This window comes from Cetorhinus maximus, chromosome 1 (genome assembly GCF_964194155.1).
Source record: "Cetorhinus maximus chromosome 1, sCetMax3.hap1.1, whole genome shotgun sequence".
NCBI lineage: Eukaryota > Metazoa > Chordata > Chondrichthyes > Lamniformes > Cetorhinidae > Cetorhinus > Cetorhinus maximus.
The window spans coordinates 133362841-133378044 of record NC_135879.1 but is presented as its reverse complement, the minus strand read 5'-3'; the positions used below and the strand labels follow the sequence as shown (position 1 = coordinate 133378044).

The following is a 15204-nucleotide window of genomic DNA, read 5'->3' as shown; positions in this document are numbered from 1 at the left end:
CTGAATTTTTCACTGGGAATTTACCAGTGCGTGTTGAACACCTGAGGAATTTCAAGATGATATATGATTTCCTTATTTTTATGCATTTAACTATTGATAAATAGTTAAAGCTTCAGCAATTTGGGCAGCAGAGAAGTAGAGTTGGTAAGACCAGGGAGCTTCTGTGCAGTGGAGGCTGAAAAGCTGGGAGATCCTAGGCTCTACAGCACCACCATTGGCTAGGAAGTGTAACTCCACCATTAAAAATATTTCCACAGAATTTCCATTTTAAATTTGTATAGGAATTTATAGTGGGTAGGTTAACAGGAAGCCTGTGGAGACATATGTCTTCATATATAATGTAGGTATGCATTTTAAAATGTTCTAAGGCTTGTTCTGTAGAAAATAAAAGCCTTACACTGTAGTATTTTTAAATGTTTTATTTATAAACAACATACATTTACTATAAAAGCTGTTGCAGTATTTGAATGCATTGTACTTTTTTCTTCAAGAGGCAAATCACTATACATATAGCGCAATGGTTGAACTGTAGCATATACCACACAATTTCAATTGTTTATTAGCCCCAGCTACAATTATTCACTTAAAAAAAAGCACTGGTCCAAGTCCATATTTGGTTAAGCATGTTTGAGAGAAATGTTGTTAACTACATACAGTCAGATCTAACAACTCTACACAGATGTTAATAGATGGTGGTAGAGCTTCATTGCATGCTACTGTAAGGATACTGCATCCAATCATGCAAGTATGGATGGACGAGTCTTGCTAACAAGGTGAGAAGACTAAGCACAACAATAAGTACTTTGATAAAGCATTATTGATTTATGAACCAAACATGGACTTCCCAAGATCAGTAAAGTCAACCATACACATAGTGGATCATTTTAAAACAAAATGTAATTTCCAAAAGCAGAATTACACTTTTTTATTTGACTAGTTTGTTATTGATGATGTGTTTTCATATTATCGGTGTTATGCAATTTGGTAAACCAAAGTGTTCATCTCTGTTATGATTAACAGAAGTTCACTTGTGTGAACAGCTACATTAACATTTTAGATAAGAGCTTATTATTTGTGTTGTGGATGAACACAGTGTATTTTATGACATTCCCCTTCTTATTTTAAATGAGTTAACAGCTCCTTTTAAATAGTGGTGCTGGTGTGTTACAGTCCACTCAGTCCAAATTGCTGTAGCAATATGCACATTTACATGCATGTTATAGTCTGGTGCTATGGATAGTGATGGTAGAGGCTCCAACTTTCTTTCCATCACATGGCCGACCAAGCATCTCTCCACACTTACTGCCTGCCATTGGCTGGTATTGGGAGGATTTGCAGGTTGATAATCAACCTGTTTGGTCACATTATGAACACACCTTCCTTGGCTATCAAGTCCTAAGGTAGGACTTGAACCCACAGCTTCTGGCTCAGAGGGAGGGACACTACCAACTGTGCCACAAGACTGCTTTAAAATAGTAGACAGAGGAATATCATTTAGACCTGTAATTCATTGATTCTTGATATTGCCAACTGTATTTTCCAGCCCATATTCTGTCTTAAATATGAGCATTCACTGGTTTTGAATATTAATGTTTAAAGATGTATTACATAAAAAATTGTAGTAGAGCAGTTTACTGCACAGGCCAAGAAATTTCAATATTACCACTTAACTGTTTAATGACTTTGGCCCTGGTTCAAGTTGGTGCCACTTCAACTTTTTTTTAAAGATAAAGAGAATTGCAAATGGGGCTCAGGGAGCAGGTACAGAATGTGCTACTATATATGTTTGCTGTTCCTCTGAACTGGTAATTTCTGAGGAGAAAAGGAGTACAAGAATATGTAAAAAGTCCACTTTAAAAATCTTTTGGGTGCTGAAACATGTATTTTACACAATAGATAGACTGCAAGATAAACATCAGCCTTTGCTGAAACCATGCAGAAGAGTAGGAAACTTCAGTTTAATATGAACTGGTCACATGAGATAAACCAATTAGGCCTTAGCTTCATGTTTAACTCACCTCCTTTGCAGTATCCCTTGCACCTGGCTTATTTGAGAGCTGGCAGAGATGTTTATTAAGCCAGATACCAATTACTTCACATTCACTGCAGATGCTCAACACTTTTGACCATCTATGTGCAACAGCCTGCATTTTCTAAGGCACAGTTTTAATGTGAAAGAAATAAAATTGTTCTTCCAACAGACTGATCCAATAATGGTTACAAATAAAAATACAGCAAATAATTATCATATAATACCTCGCCATAAAGAGTCGGCTAGCATGCAAAACATATTTTTATCTATTTCAATAAATAGATGTCAAACATGTAATTTTAAGAAATAATTATTGCTGAGCCAAAGAAGAGATTTATTTATTTGTGTACTCTTTAATACTGTTGTTAAATGATTATGGACTACACATAAACATTTATCCTACTGTATGGAAATCAAGAGCCTCAGTGAGTAAGGAGTTGACATGGTATTGCTGTTGTTTAAGGCAGATACAATGCAGTTGGCTAATTAGGTGCTTTCAGTTCTCCATGGTAGAATCACTTTGCAGGCATCTGCTTGAGATATAATTGGTTTGCTAAGCAAGGGATCATGGCATATCTCAGGCTAGTTTTAATTGTTTGGATATCCTAATTTATCTACAAACCAAGAAAAGTAACATTTTGAAATTCTGTGGTTAAGCATAATGATAATTCAGGAAAAAAAAGCAAAAAAGTTGCAAGTCTGCAGCTGATTCTTCCACTAACGTATCTGCAATTTCACAGTAATTTAGAAAAAAAAACCTTCAGCAGCCTTGCGGAATATTCCAGCAGTGACTTGAGACAGATTTAGAAATAATTTAAAACTGCTGAATGTAATCAAATTCTTTTCCTGCTTGGCAAGGTTGACTATTTAAAAGGTTTCATAGTTTCAATGCTTCGTAGTAGGTAGAATATTTTATAATAACGGTGTAATAATCACCAAAATAATTTTACTTTTTTGTTACCTTAATAGGGTTACGATACTTTAATTACTTGCAGTGTACAGGAAATCTCACATTTTAGAGGGAATAGTTTGAGGCAAAAATGTGAAACTTCAAACTTGCTGCACATTGTTTTCTGGCCAGTTCCAAAATGTCCCAGGTTTCCAAAATCTAAAATAGTGGCACATGCCATTTTTACAAATCAAATAGTAAGGGTGAGCATTTTAGGACCTGCAGGTGTATTGCTTCATATTAACTGGAATTTCATTATTTTAATACTTGGTTCATCTTGTTTGCAGGAACTCTGCCAGATTTACAGGAGAAAAAAAATCCACATAGAACAAGGTAAACACTGGGTCAGCAGGAAAGTTAGGGTTTGGCTCTATATTATACGAGAAAATGTGATCAAAGTATGGAAGAGTCAATTCCTTTTTTTTGTGATCCCGAATATGAATTGCAGCCTGGTAGCTGTCTACTCATTAATCATTAACATGAAGAAAATGTTGATATAAATTCTTCTTTATAATATCTTAGATCAATTAGCTAAATAATAGGCGAGAGAAACCTGATGCAATGTAACAGCCGTTACCAGTACACATTTGAGAGCAGGCTTTGATTGCCAATTGTGCCTTTTCTACCACAGCAAACTGGTGAAATAAATCTCAGACTGGCATGCATATTTCCCTAGAAGACAAGCATTTCAGCTTTTCTTTCTAATTTCATTTAAAAATGCAATGTCTGATACATTACTAAATTGTGTAGTTGCATGTTGCTATTATCTAGTATCGAAAAACAACTTGGTTATTGCCTTGATCATAATCCATTTATTCACATGCCAGACCTTGAGGTGATGTTCTTGCATTATGAAGAAAACACCTGCAGTACCTAGCAACTTAGAATGTCCGAAAGAATGTAAATCAATCCATTTAGAATGATCTCTACATTTCCTCAATGTTACACAGATGGCTCAAGTTAGTTCCAGGAAAAGGAAGAAGACAATTGTTATCCACTACAGAGGATAAACATAGGGCCAAGTCTTGCGGAGGCCATTGGAGGGATGGGGACAGGCCACGGCTGCTGGCTGGAGAGCCAGCGAGATCCCAACATCACTTCCTTTTGGGAAGGCCCACCATATCTTCTGCCACTCAGGCACTTAACAGGCCAGTGGTGGCCTTCCTCCATGATCAAGAGCCCCAGGGTTGGAAGTCCCACTTGCTGAGAGCACCCTGCTAATCAGAGGCCAGCAACTCTCCTGTACTCAGCAGTCCTACCTGGGAGATGGTGGCTGCTGCAGGTACGAAACCCACATGAGGCCTTGGATCGAGGAACGACCCAGGTCAATGATGCTGGGAAGGGGGTTGTGGGAAGGGTGTCGAGGGGAGGGGGGGTCAGCAGCAAAGGCAGGGGGGTAGCTCTCAGCAAGGTTACCCCTTCCCAATGCCAGATCCCTCAACCAGGCACTGAGTACCTTTGAATGAGGGTTCCCCTTCCCCCAGGAGCCTACAAGCAAACACGCTAGGTTTGCTTGTCATGCTCCTTGCATGGTGAGCTTCCTGCTCGCCGCTGGGTTAATACTTAAGGGCCTTATTTGGCATCAGAAGGTGCTGAGAGTGCCCCCTCCCACTTCATTAAATGCCGTCCCCACCATCAAACCCGCCACAAGGGAGGGCACAAGATTCTGCCCCTTGTTTTATTCAGTTACTCCAATAATCATTGCACTTTTTTTTATAATTGGAGGAGGCAATAAAATAAATTACATATCACACAATATTAATTAAATACATGTTGAATCCAGTTAGAAGCTTTTATTCAACAGCAAATATAGTATGCTACTTTTGTAACTATACGCATGAAAGAATGGCGGTTTCACTAAGTATGAAAATGATCCAAGGTGTAGACTACCAAAGTAACAATGCAGGTAAAAGCTGTTCTGGGAAATGATGGTTATTCTAATGAGAAAGCCAGTGAATGACAGTTTCTATCCGCGATTGTCAGTCGTCACAAGGATCAGCATTGAGCGTTGGGGCCATCTGTGTTCTACCCGATTTCCAGTTGCTGTTGCTGATTGGTACGTGGCAAGGTCATAAAGTGGTGGGTTGTCCAGCAGCTAAAAACACAGGCAATCTCAGTATGGGTGATATTCAATTATAGCGCGTCTCAGTTTATAAATGTTGCAATGCTACAAAGACTTATAGAAGATTAATACCATCTTGAAATCACTCAGTTATTTATGTTTAATTGACATTTTTAATCAAACCTCTTTCTAACATTGATAGGACTGCCATTTTGGAATTGGCCTCCACTGGGCTATCCAGGTTTGCTTGTGGTATGGTAATGCTATTACTACACTTCCATTATGGGGCATTTTGTGTTTCACTTACATTTTTCTTAACGTTTTTAAACACAAATTTGGAAATTCTATTAAGAATTCTTTCAAAAGATAACTGAAATGTAGATATTTCCGCTCTGTGAGCTCCCGTTGTATACCTGGAATATATACTGTAAATTAAACACTTCAGCTCAGAATTTCCCATTTATGAAAGCCGATGAATGCAAAATCATGAGCTGATGTTACTTATTTTCCTATTATGAGCCAGGAGCAGTACAAGAAAATGGTTGCTCCTAAATTAGAGGTTGAATATTGTGCATTTAAAAATCCAAGTGATGAATTTACAGGTTATATAATGTTCCACTTGTGAATCAGTTAAAAGAGGCTAAGGCTCAAAGAATGAATGCTGAATCTAGATTGATTTAAAAATGGCTTAGTCACAGAAAGCAGTAAAGTAAAATTAAATGGAATAAACTTTGAACCAAAACAGGGACTAGTGCATTTCTGGAGAAATTTGTCTGAATCCCATGCTATAAATGCCAGTCATAAAAAACAGAGTTTTTTATATTATGTTTATGTTTCTTATATTACAAAAAATGCTACTATTGTCAAGCTTTGTGGCCACATTATGAGTATAAAAGGGACAATAATAGCATTCAAAGGATTTGTATCAATTAAGTTGATTGGATAAGAATGATAAAAGAGTTTTGATATTATTAGATGCTAAGTAATGCATATTGGAACAGTCAGCAAGAAACACATGAAGTGAAGCACTGGCAAACAGAAGGGTGAAAAAAAGGGAAAAATTGTGTGTGATTAACTATTCACTTTATGTTCTCAGTCAATGTGAAATATTTACCATCAAGACCGAAAGATTAATGATTATAATGCCATTACTGTAAGCTATACAAATACTTTTCAACTTATTCACAGGAAAATATATCATTATATATGCCACAATCTTTAATAATGGCAATCAGATGTTTACCAAAGGCTTCAACTTTAGTCATTGCAGAACTTTTAATTGTAATTCTTCAGATTCTAATAATTTTGAAAGTTTTCAGCAAGAAACACGGGAATATTTTATAAGAAACACAGTGCTCAAATGTAACTCACTTCGGGACCTGATGTAGCAATCATTGCAATTGAGAAGCCCATTGCGGATCCGGACGTCTGTCCCAGTGGTTGCATCTCCAAGTTGTCCTTGACAGATACCACACTGTAATGTCACAAAAAAGTTGATTAGCCATTTCAGTCCTACAAAAAAATTATAATAATGTCTTGTCAATTTATCTGGATTCACTACATTGAAGTAAATAAATATGGTCTGATAGCAATTACAGAGACATGGCTGCAGGATGACAAAGATTGAGTTCCTTAATATTGAGGGTTACCTGACATTCAAGAAGAATAGGAAGCTAGGTAAAGGTGGAGGGGTAGCACTGTTAGTCAAAGAGGGCATTGGTATATAGTTAGAGATGACCTTGGTTCAGGAAGTCAGGATATAGAGTTGGTTTGGGTGGAGATGAGGAATAGTAGGGGAAAAAAGTCATTAGTAGGAGCTGTCTACAGGCCCCCAAATGGTAGCCACAGTGTAGGACAAAATATTCAAGAGAAAATATTGTGTGCTTGTGATAAAGGGACAGCAATAATTATGGATGATTTTACCTACACATAAACTGGAAAAATCAGATTAGGAGTTGTAGCCTGGATGAGAAGTTCTTAGAATGCTTTTGAGATAGTTTCTTAGAGCAGCATGTTCTGGAACCAACCAGTGAACAGGTTATATTAGGCTTGGTGTTGTGTAACATGGGAGGACTAATTAATGACCCCAGAGTAAAGGCACCCCTAAGTAGCAGTAACCACAATATGATTGAATTTTACATCCAGTTTGAAGGGGAGATGATTGGGTCTAAGACTGGTATCTCAAACTTAAAAAGGGCAACTGTGTGGGGATGAAAGCTGAGCTAGCTGAAGTGAGCTGGGAAACTAGGCTAGAGGGTAGATCAATAGAGAAGCAGTGGCAGACATTTAAAGAGATATTTCAGAGTATTCAGAATAAGTACATTCCAACTATAAAGACAAATTCTAAGGAGAGGACTCACCATCCGTGGTTAACTAAAGAAGTTAAGGAAAGTATCAAACTTAAGGAAAAAGCACACAACTCCGCAAAGATGAGTGGCAGGACGGATGATCGGACAGAATATAAAGAACGGCAGAGAATGGCTAAGAGGTTAATCATGAAAAAGAAATTAAAGTATGAGAGGAAGCTAGTTAGAAATGTAAAAATGGGTAGCAAGAGTTTCTACAAGTACTTAAAAAGGATAAAAGTAAGTAGAGTGTTGGTCCTCTAGGGAGTGACAGTGGGGAGTAATAGATAATAAGGAAATCATGGAAGAAATGAACAAATATTTTGCTTCTGTAGCCACTATAGAGGATACAAAAAACATTCCAGTAATAGCCGCAAATCAGGAGATGAATGGGAGAAAGGAACTTGGTGAAATTGAAATCATTAGGGAAATGGTACTGAGCAAATTGATGGAGTTGCGGGCTGGCATGCCTCCGGGTCCCAATGGACTACATCCTCGGGTCTTAAAAGAGGTGGCTAATGAGGTAGTTGATGCGTTGGTGTTAATTTTCCAAAATTCGCTAGATTCTGTAAAGGTTCCATCAGATTGGAAAGTAGCAAATATTCAAGATTCAAACTATTCAAGAAGGGAAGGAAGCAGAAAACAGGAAACTATAGGCTAATTAGCTTGACGTCTGTTGTGGGGAAGTTATTAAAATTGATCATTAAGGAGGTTATAGCTGGGCACTTAGAATAGCTCAAGGCAATCGGGAAGAGTCAGCATGGTTTTGTAAAAGGAAAATCATGTTTAACCAATTTATTGGAGTTTTTTGAAAAAGTAACATGCGCAGTGGATAAAGGGGAGCCTGTAGACGTACTGTACTTGGATTTCCAGAAGGCATTTGATAAGGTGCCACATCAAAGATCATTATAGAAAATAAAAGCGCATGGTGTAGGGGGTAACATATTAGCATGGATAAGAGATTGGCTGGCTGACAGAAAGCAGAGCGTATGCATAAATGTGTCTTTTTCTGATTGACAGGCTGTGACGAGTGAGTCGCACAGGGGTCTGTACTGGGGCCTCAACTTTTTATGACTTACATCAATGACTTAGATGAGGGGAGTGAAGACATGGTAGCTAAATTTGCAGATGACACAAAGATAGGTATGAAAGTATGTTGTGAAGAGGACATGAGGAGGTTGCAGATGAATATAGATAGGTTGAGTGAGTGAGCAAAGATCTGAAAAATGTAATTTAATGTGGGAAATGTGAAGTTATTCACTTTGGCAGGAAGAACAAAAAAAAAGAGTATTACTTAAATGGAGAACAGCTGCATAATTCTGAGGTGCAGAGGGATCTAGGCGTTCTGGTACGAGTCACAAAAAGTTAGTATGCAGGTACAGCAAGTAATTAAGAAGGCTAATGGAATGCTATCCTTTATTACGAGAGGGATTGAACATAAAAGTAAGAATGTTATGCTTCAGTTACACAGGGCATTGGTAAGAACGCACCTCGAATACTGTGTGCAGTTTTGGTCTTATTTAAGGAAGGATGTAAAGGCATTAGAGACGGTACAAAGGAGGTTTACTGGATTGATACCTGGAATGAGTGGGCTGTCTTAAGGGGAAAGGTTGGACAGACTGGGCTTGTTTCCACTGGAGTTTAGAAGAGTGCGGGGTGATTTGATTGAAGTATACAAGATCTTGAATGGCCTTGACAAGGTGGACGTCGAAAGGATGTTTCCTCTTGTGGGTGAGTCCAGAACTAGGGGCCACTGTTTTAAAATTAGGGGTCGCCCTTTTAGGACAGAGATGAGGAGAAATTTTTTCTCTCAGAGGGTCGTGCGACTTTGGAACTCTCTGCCTCAGTGGTGGAGGCGGGGTCATTGAATATTTCTGAGGCAGAGGTAGGTAGATTCTTGTTAGGCAAGGGAATCAAAGGTTATCTGGGTTAGATGGGAATGTGGAAATCGAAACACAAGAAGATCAGCCATGATCCTATTGAATGGCAGGGCAGGCTCGAGGGGCTGAATGGTCGATTCCTATTCCTATTTCTTATGTCCTTGTTTTAAGCTTCTACGTGTGCTTATGGCCACATCCCTTCTGTGAGCACACATGCATTGATGTTTAATCTTTTCTGTTTCTATTATTTAGTTTAATTTATACTTTTTCCTCATGTCTTTACCAAGGGGAGAATTTTCCCATTAGTGTGTGGGGGTGGGCCCCACACACCAGTGCGTAAAATGATGCGCGGTGATGTTGGGCAAGCGTCCCGACATCACCACACGTCATTCCGATCTTCCGTTCGGCGGGCGCACGCTGAAGGCAGTTGGGTGCCCGCCAAACTGTCAAAGGCCTGTTAAGGCCATTAATAAACCAATTTAGGTAATTAACAAGGCTGCCCATCCAACCTTAAGGTTTTTCATGAAACTTTGTCCATGTGCGGGATTAGGTTTCATGAAGGTTTTATTAAATTAATAAATACATTTTGCTCACTTCATAAACATGTCCCAGCTCATGTGACACTGTCACATGAAGGGACATGTCTGAATAATTTTTATCACTCTTTATTTCAAACTTTAAATATGAACTTAATCTCCCCGAGGCAGTTCCATGCCTCAGGGAGATTTCTGCGCTCTTCGCATGAAAGAGCGCAGGCCCTGACTCCCTCCTCTCCCTGCCCGCACAGGTAGCGCTGAGTGCTATTGGGCGCGCGTCACACTGGGTGGGCCTTAAGTGGCGTGCCCATGTAAAATGGCGGTGCGCAGCTGATCGCGGGCAGCGATCGGCTCCGCGTCCGCTCCCGACCAGCTCGCCTGATGGTGAGAAAATTCTCCCCAAGGAAAAGATTGTGGTGATGTATCAGAGGACGTGGCATAAATGCCAGTGGCAATAAAGCACACCTTTAAAATTGCATAAGAGAACAGCATTGGCATGAATAAATGGGTAACCAATATCAAGACTAAACAATACAAAGAAACAAGATATCTTCTGTAATATTACCGTGTAACTTACAAAATTATAGAGTGCTTTCCATATTATAGTGGGCCAGATTTTGCTGCAGTGGAGCATCCAACAGAATCAGCCTTTAGTTAGATTTGTTCCTGCGCATTCAGGCTTTTAAGTTTTTGTGCATGGCAACTGCTGAACATGCAAGCTGATAATATTGCAGTGAGGTAAATCAGATAACTGGGACCGGAGTGTACAGGACAAGGATCTGTGCATCTCCTTAACCGATCTGAGTGAAGGATTGAGCAGCACATGGACTAGGAGAAACTGTAAATTAGAGTTATTTCAATGCCAAATCAGGTACAGGAAGAGAAAGAAAGGGCAGGATTTTGTGGCTCCCCCTGCTGCTGAGATCGTCCGGTCCCGCTGAGAGTCAATGGGCTTTTGGCTGGGCTGCTGAATCTCCCGCAGGGGTCCGACCACAACGGGGCCGGAAAATCCCGGCCAAAGAGAGGGACAGAAAAAATTGATTAAAGCAATGAGAAAATGGAGAGGATTTTTGAAAAAAAATTACTTTTTTAAAATCTCCAACAATTAATACCTGTAGTAGTTAATTTTCAGTGCCAGAGAGATTGATTGGCGGTAATTAACACATCATTAAAAAGGTACTTAGACTTGAAACAATGAACGGAATTTTATGCTGGTGGGATTTTACGGTCCCGCCGAAGTCAATGGACTTGCCGCATTTTATGGCCCCGTCCCCAGTGCAACGGGGCCGTAAAATTCCGGCCAATGAGATTTAACTTTATGTAGTGAGTTTAGTTTCTATCTGTTGTGCAAGTGCAGCAACTTTACGCCATTCAGTGCATTTCAATGGTGAGGCAGGCAGCGAGATACTGTTTTCACGAAGCTTAATGGTACAGCAGTGCAACTTGGACAGCAGCTTTTGGATATTTGCATTTATCCATGCATCGGCCTTTTGCCTGAAATTGCTGTATTATTGGTGCAGAAATGATAACCAGCACCCTTAGCCTCACCTTTAGTTTGACGGTAAATGACAGCTCATCAACACAATGTTTGAAGAGGCTTTATAATCTGTTTTAAATAATTTTAGAAATGGAAAGTTGTACTATGAAGACACTGCTGCAGCACTTGTGGTCATTACAAAACTGACCAAGCTATCAAGTTTGTCAACTACATCAGTGCTTTAACCTGAAGGCTTCATTTTAATGGAAACCTGAAAGATTTCACTGCCAAATCCAGTTCACTATAAGTTTCTAATCCTGTCTTTATGCGCATTCCTGGTGCCAGGGCTGCACTGAGATTTTCAATATTCCCAGTCCAAAAGCATAACATAATGCAGCCAGTGCCAATACAATAGCAAGGGTATCAACATAGTCTGGGCCAAGCTCTAGGGGCAGAATTTCACCTATGTCAGGCGAGGTTGGCAGGAGTGGCTGGGAAGCCGACCGCCACGCAATTTCAGGCTGGAGGGCCAACTAAGGCCTGTCCAGCGTGAAACGTGAGCGGCAGCGCTGCCTGTGCAGGTAGGGGGGGAGGGTGAGCAGGGCGAGCGCAAACTTTGCGCATGCATGAGAGCACGTGCTTCATAATCTCCCTGAGACACAGAGAGATGAAGAGATATGAAAAAAAAATTAAAAACTAAAAATGTAATGAAACATGTCCCTCATGTGACTCTATCATATGAGCAGAGACATGTTATAAATTAAATTTAAAGACTTTTATTTTTATTTGCTTTTGGAAACTTCATCCCGCCCATGGATGAGGTTTCCAAAAAAGTGCAAAGGCTGTTTGGTCTTTTCGCCTGCTCGCCAACCGTAAGGTTGGATGGGCAGCGAAAAATTTCTTTTAATTAACTTTTTAATGGCCTTAATAGGCCTTTAATTGTCGGCGGGTGCGCTGCCGACTCCAACATGTGCCCGCTAACCGAAATATCGCGCGAGCACGTGATGACGTTGGGACGTTGGGTAATAATTTTACCCTAGGAGATGATCTGGCATTTTACATAAAGGGCACCTTTCATCTATAACATTGGTGTTCTATATTGTTGTTTTATCGACCTCTTACCATGCCCAATCACTGCCCCTAAAGTAACAAAGGCCTGAATTTTCAGCTCGGCAGGTGGGCACAATCAGCGGTCCCGGGAGCGGCCAGGAAATGGGCCCCAACTGTGATCGGCTCCCGAACACGATTACGTGAAGCGTGAAACGCGCGCTGAAAAGCACAGCGCTGCTGGGCTGGGGGTGGGAGGAGGGTGGGCGATGCTGACAGGAAGCTCCCTGAAGACAGAGAGCTGCCTCAGGTAGCTGAAGACCTGAAACCCAGGAAATAAAGCTTTTAAAATCAGGGAAAAAATGCCCAAGCATCACAATCAAGGCCCTCACAGACTTTGAAAAGAGCCATTCAGCTGGCCAGCGAGGATCTGGATCATTCCTGTGCTGATGGTGCAGTCGGCGGTGCTCTACCAAGTGAGATTCAACAGTGACAACATCCATCAGACAGCTATGCTGTGAATGATGTGTCCTGTTTCATAGGCCACTGCCATGCATTAATTATCTCTCCTTGCTTCCGCAGGCACATCTGGGAAACAGCTGAGGGAGCGCATGACCCAGATCCTCCAATCACGCCCCGAAAAAACCTCTGAAGAGGAATCTGAAGGCACCCTCCCTGAAGTCCTGTCACAGCGCTCACCCACACCCTGCACCAGCTCAGAGACACACACCTCAGTGAGACCCAGCTTTAGAGTAGCCCAGCGATCACAATCTGGTGAGCACATCGCACTTTCTGATCCACAGCAGGCAGACACAGGGACTTCCCAGGTCCCCGGCACTTGGAGGACTGCTGGAGGCCAGAACGTTGCTGAGTCCGAGTCAGATGATGAGCCTCTGGACTCGGTCATGTCACAGTTGCTGGAGCTCCAAAGGCAAGCTAGGGAACATCAGGAAGAGGTGACCGCTGCACTCCTCAGATTGCAAGGCACGATGGAGGAGTCCGTCCGTCTTCAGGCTGAGGTGATAGCGCCGGCATTACAACGCACCGAGATCAACACAGGCAGGATGGCGGCAGCCAAGGAGATCTTGGTCCAGGGTGTTATTCCTGCACTGCTGCGTGGGCTGAACTCCATCACTGATGCTATAGTTGGCCTCCAACACTGTGTACGCAGGAGTGCCGGGTGACTCGATCTCACTCCAGCTACCCCTGCTCCTCAAGAATTTAGCCAGGGGTCCGGGGCATCCATGGGGAGGAGAATCAGCAGGTGCACACACCTGGGCCATCCATCCAGGTGACTCCGGGAGTATCTGGCTCACCCAAATCACCTCTTCCTGTGACCCCAGCAGCTCCAGGGCTCAGGCGCTGAAGGCAGACAAAGGATTAGGTGCTTTTAATGTTTCATGTCTGCAGCTCCATGATATGACCCTGATTACAGAGCACAATCAAGCTGCCCTCAGCCAGACAGGAGTCAGAAATTAACAGACGCAATGTGAAGGTTTATGGAGTGTCCTCACTGCATGTCATCATCATCCTTCTTCAATCGAGGATCTTTGGGGTCTCCTCACTGCATGTCGTTATCATCCTCCTCAAATCTAACAGCTACTAGGGCCTCCCAGGTGTGCCTGCCTCGTCTGGCCAGTGTGAGCGCCTCATCGGCGTCATCATCACCTCCGAGGACCTCCTCACCATCGATGTCCTCCTCATGGGAGGAGACCTCCAGCTCCTCCTCAGCCAGCTCCTCTCCCCGTTCCAGTGACAAGTTGTAAAAGGCACAGCAGGCGATGATGATGTGTGACACTCGCTGTGGACTGTATTGCAGGGCTCCGCCAGATTGTTCCAGGCACCGGAACCTCGTCTTCAGCATCCCGATGGTTTGCTCCTTTAAGGTGCGAGTTGCAGCATGAGCCCCGTTATACCTTCGCTCTGCTGCAGTCTGAGGCCACTGCATGGGTGTCATCAGCCACATCCTCTGTGGGCAGCCCTTATCCCCAAGGAGCCATCCCTGCAGCCTCTGTGGACCCTGGAAGACGTCAGGTATCTGTGACCGACTGAGAATGTAGAAGTCATGGACACTCCCTGGAAACCATGTGCAGACCTTCAGGATGTGTTTGTGGTGGCCACACACCAGCTGCACATTCAGCGAATGGAAGCCCTTGCGATTGACATAGTTGACTGCTTGTTGCAATGGAGATCTGAGTGCCACATGAGTGCAGTCGATGGCGCCCTGCACCTGTGGCAAACCTGAGATCTGGGAAAATCCAATCGCTTTCGCATCCTGGCTATCCTGGTCCAAGGCGAAATGCACAAAGTTGTGTGACCTCACTAAGATGGCATCTGTGAGCTCATGGATGCATTTGTGGGTGAAGGCTTGACAGATTCCACAGAGGCAACCTGCAGAGCCCTGAAAGAAGCCACTGGCGTAAAAATTGAGCACTGCGGTCACCTTCACAACCACTGGCAGTGGATGCCCTCCATGTCCCCGTGGTGCCAAATCCTGCAGCAGGTGGCAGGTGTGACCAACCAGTTCCCTAGATGTGTGCAGTCTTCGGCAGCACAGGTTCTCGGTCATCTGCAGGGATGAAAGGTGGTGGCTATAGACCTTGGGCCTAGCTCGGCACTGACCAACAACATCTCGCTGTTGCTCTTCAGCGGCGTGTGCAGGAGCCCCAGCCGCCCTCCTGAGGGTGCTGCTCCTCCTTCTGCGCAGCCAAATGCCTCTGTTGCTCTGTTCTCCATCAAGGCATACAGCTAGTTCACCAGGCTCCTGATGTACTCCTCTTGCAGGATGAAAGAGGGAGACACATGGGTTAGCTTGGGTGTTTTAAAAACCTCTTTTGGTTAAGTCTGAAGCCCCTTAACACATCCTGGAGAGTGCT

At 42.4% G+C, this 15204-nt stretch overlaps 1 protein-coding gene across 16 annotated transcripts in view; it reads right to left on the bottom strand.

Moving 5' to 3' along the window:
* Positions 1 to 404: 404 nt before the first annotated feature.
* The window catches only part of LOC144683641 (LIM and calponin homology domains-containing protein 1-like), a 485528-nt gene continuing 470728 nt past the window's right edge, over positions 405 to 15204 (bottom strand). For all 16 annotated transcript variants that reach the window (XM_078546886.1, XM_078546926.1, XM_078546934.1 and 13 more), the window contains 2 exons: positions 6415 to 6517; positions 405 to 5076 (listed from right to left, as the gene is read on the bottom strand). In XM_078546886.1, coding sequence (XP_078403012.1) covers positions 5051 to 5076; positions 6415 to 6517 — 129 coding nt within the window. In that variant the 3' untranslated portion in view covers positions 405 to 5050. The remainder of the gene's footprint in view (positions 5077 to 6414; positions 6518 to 15204) is intronic.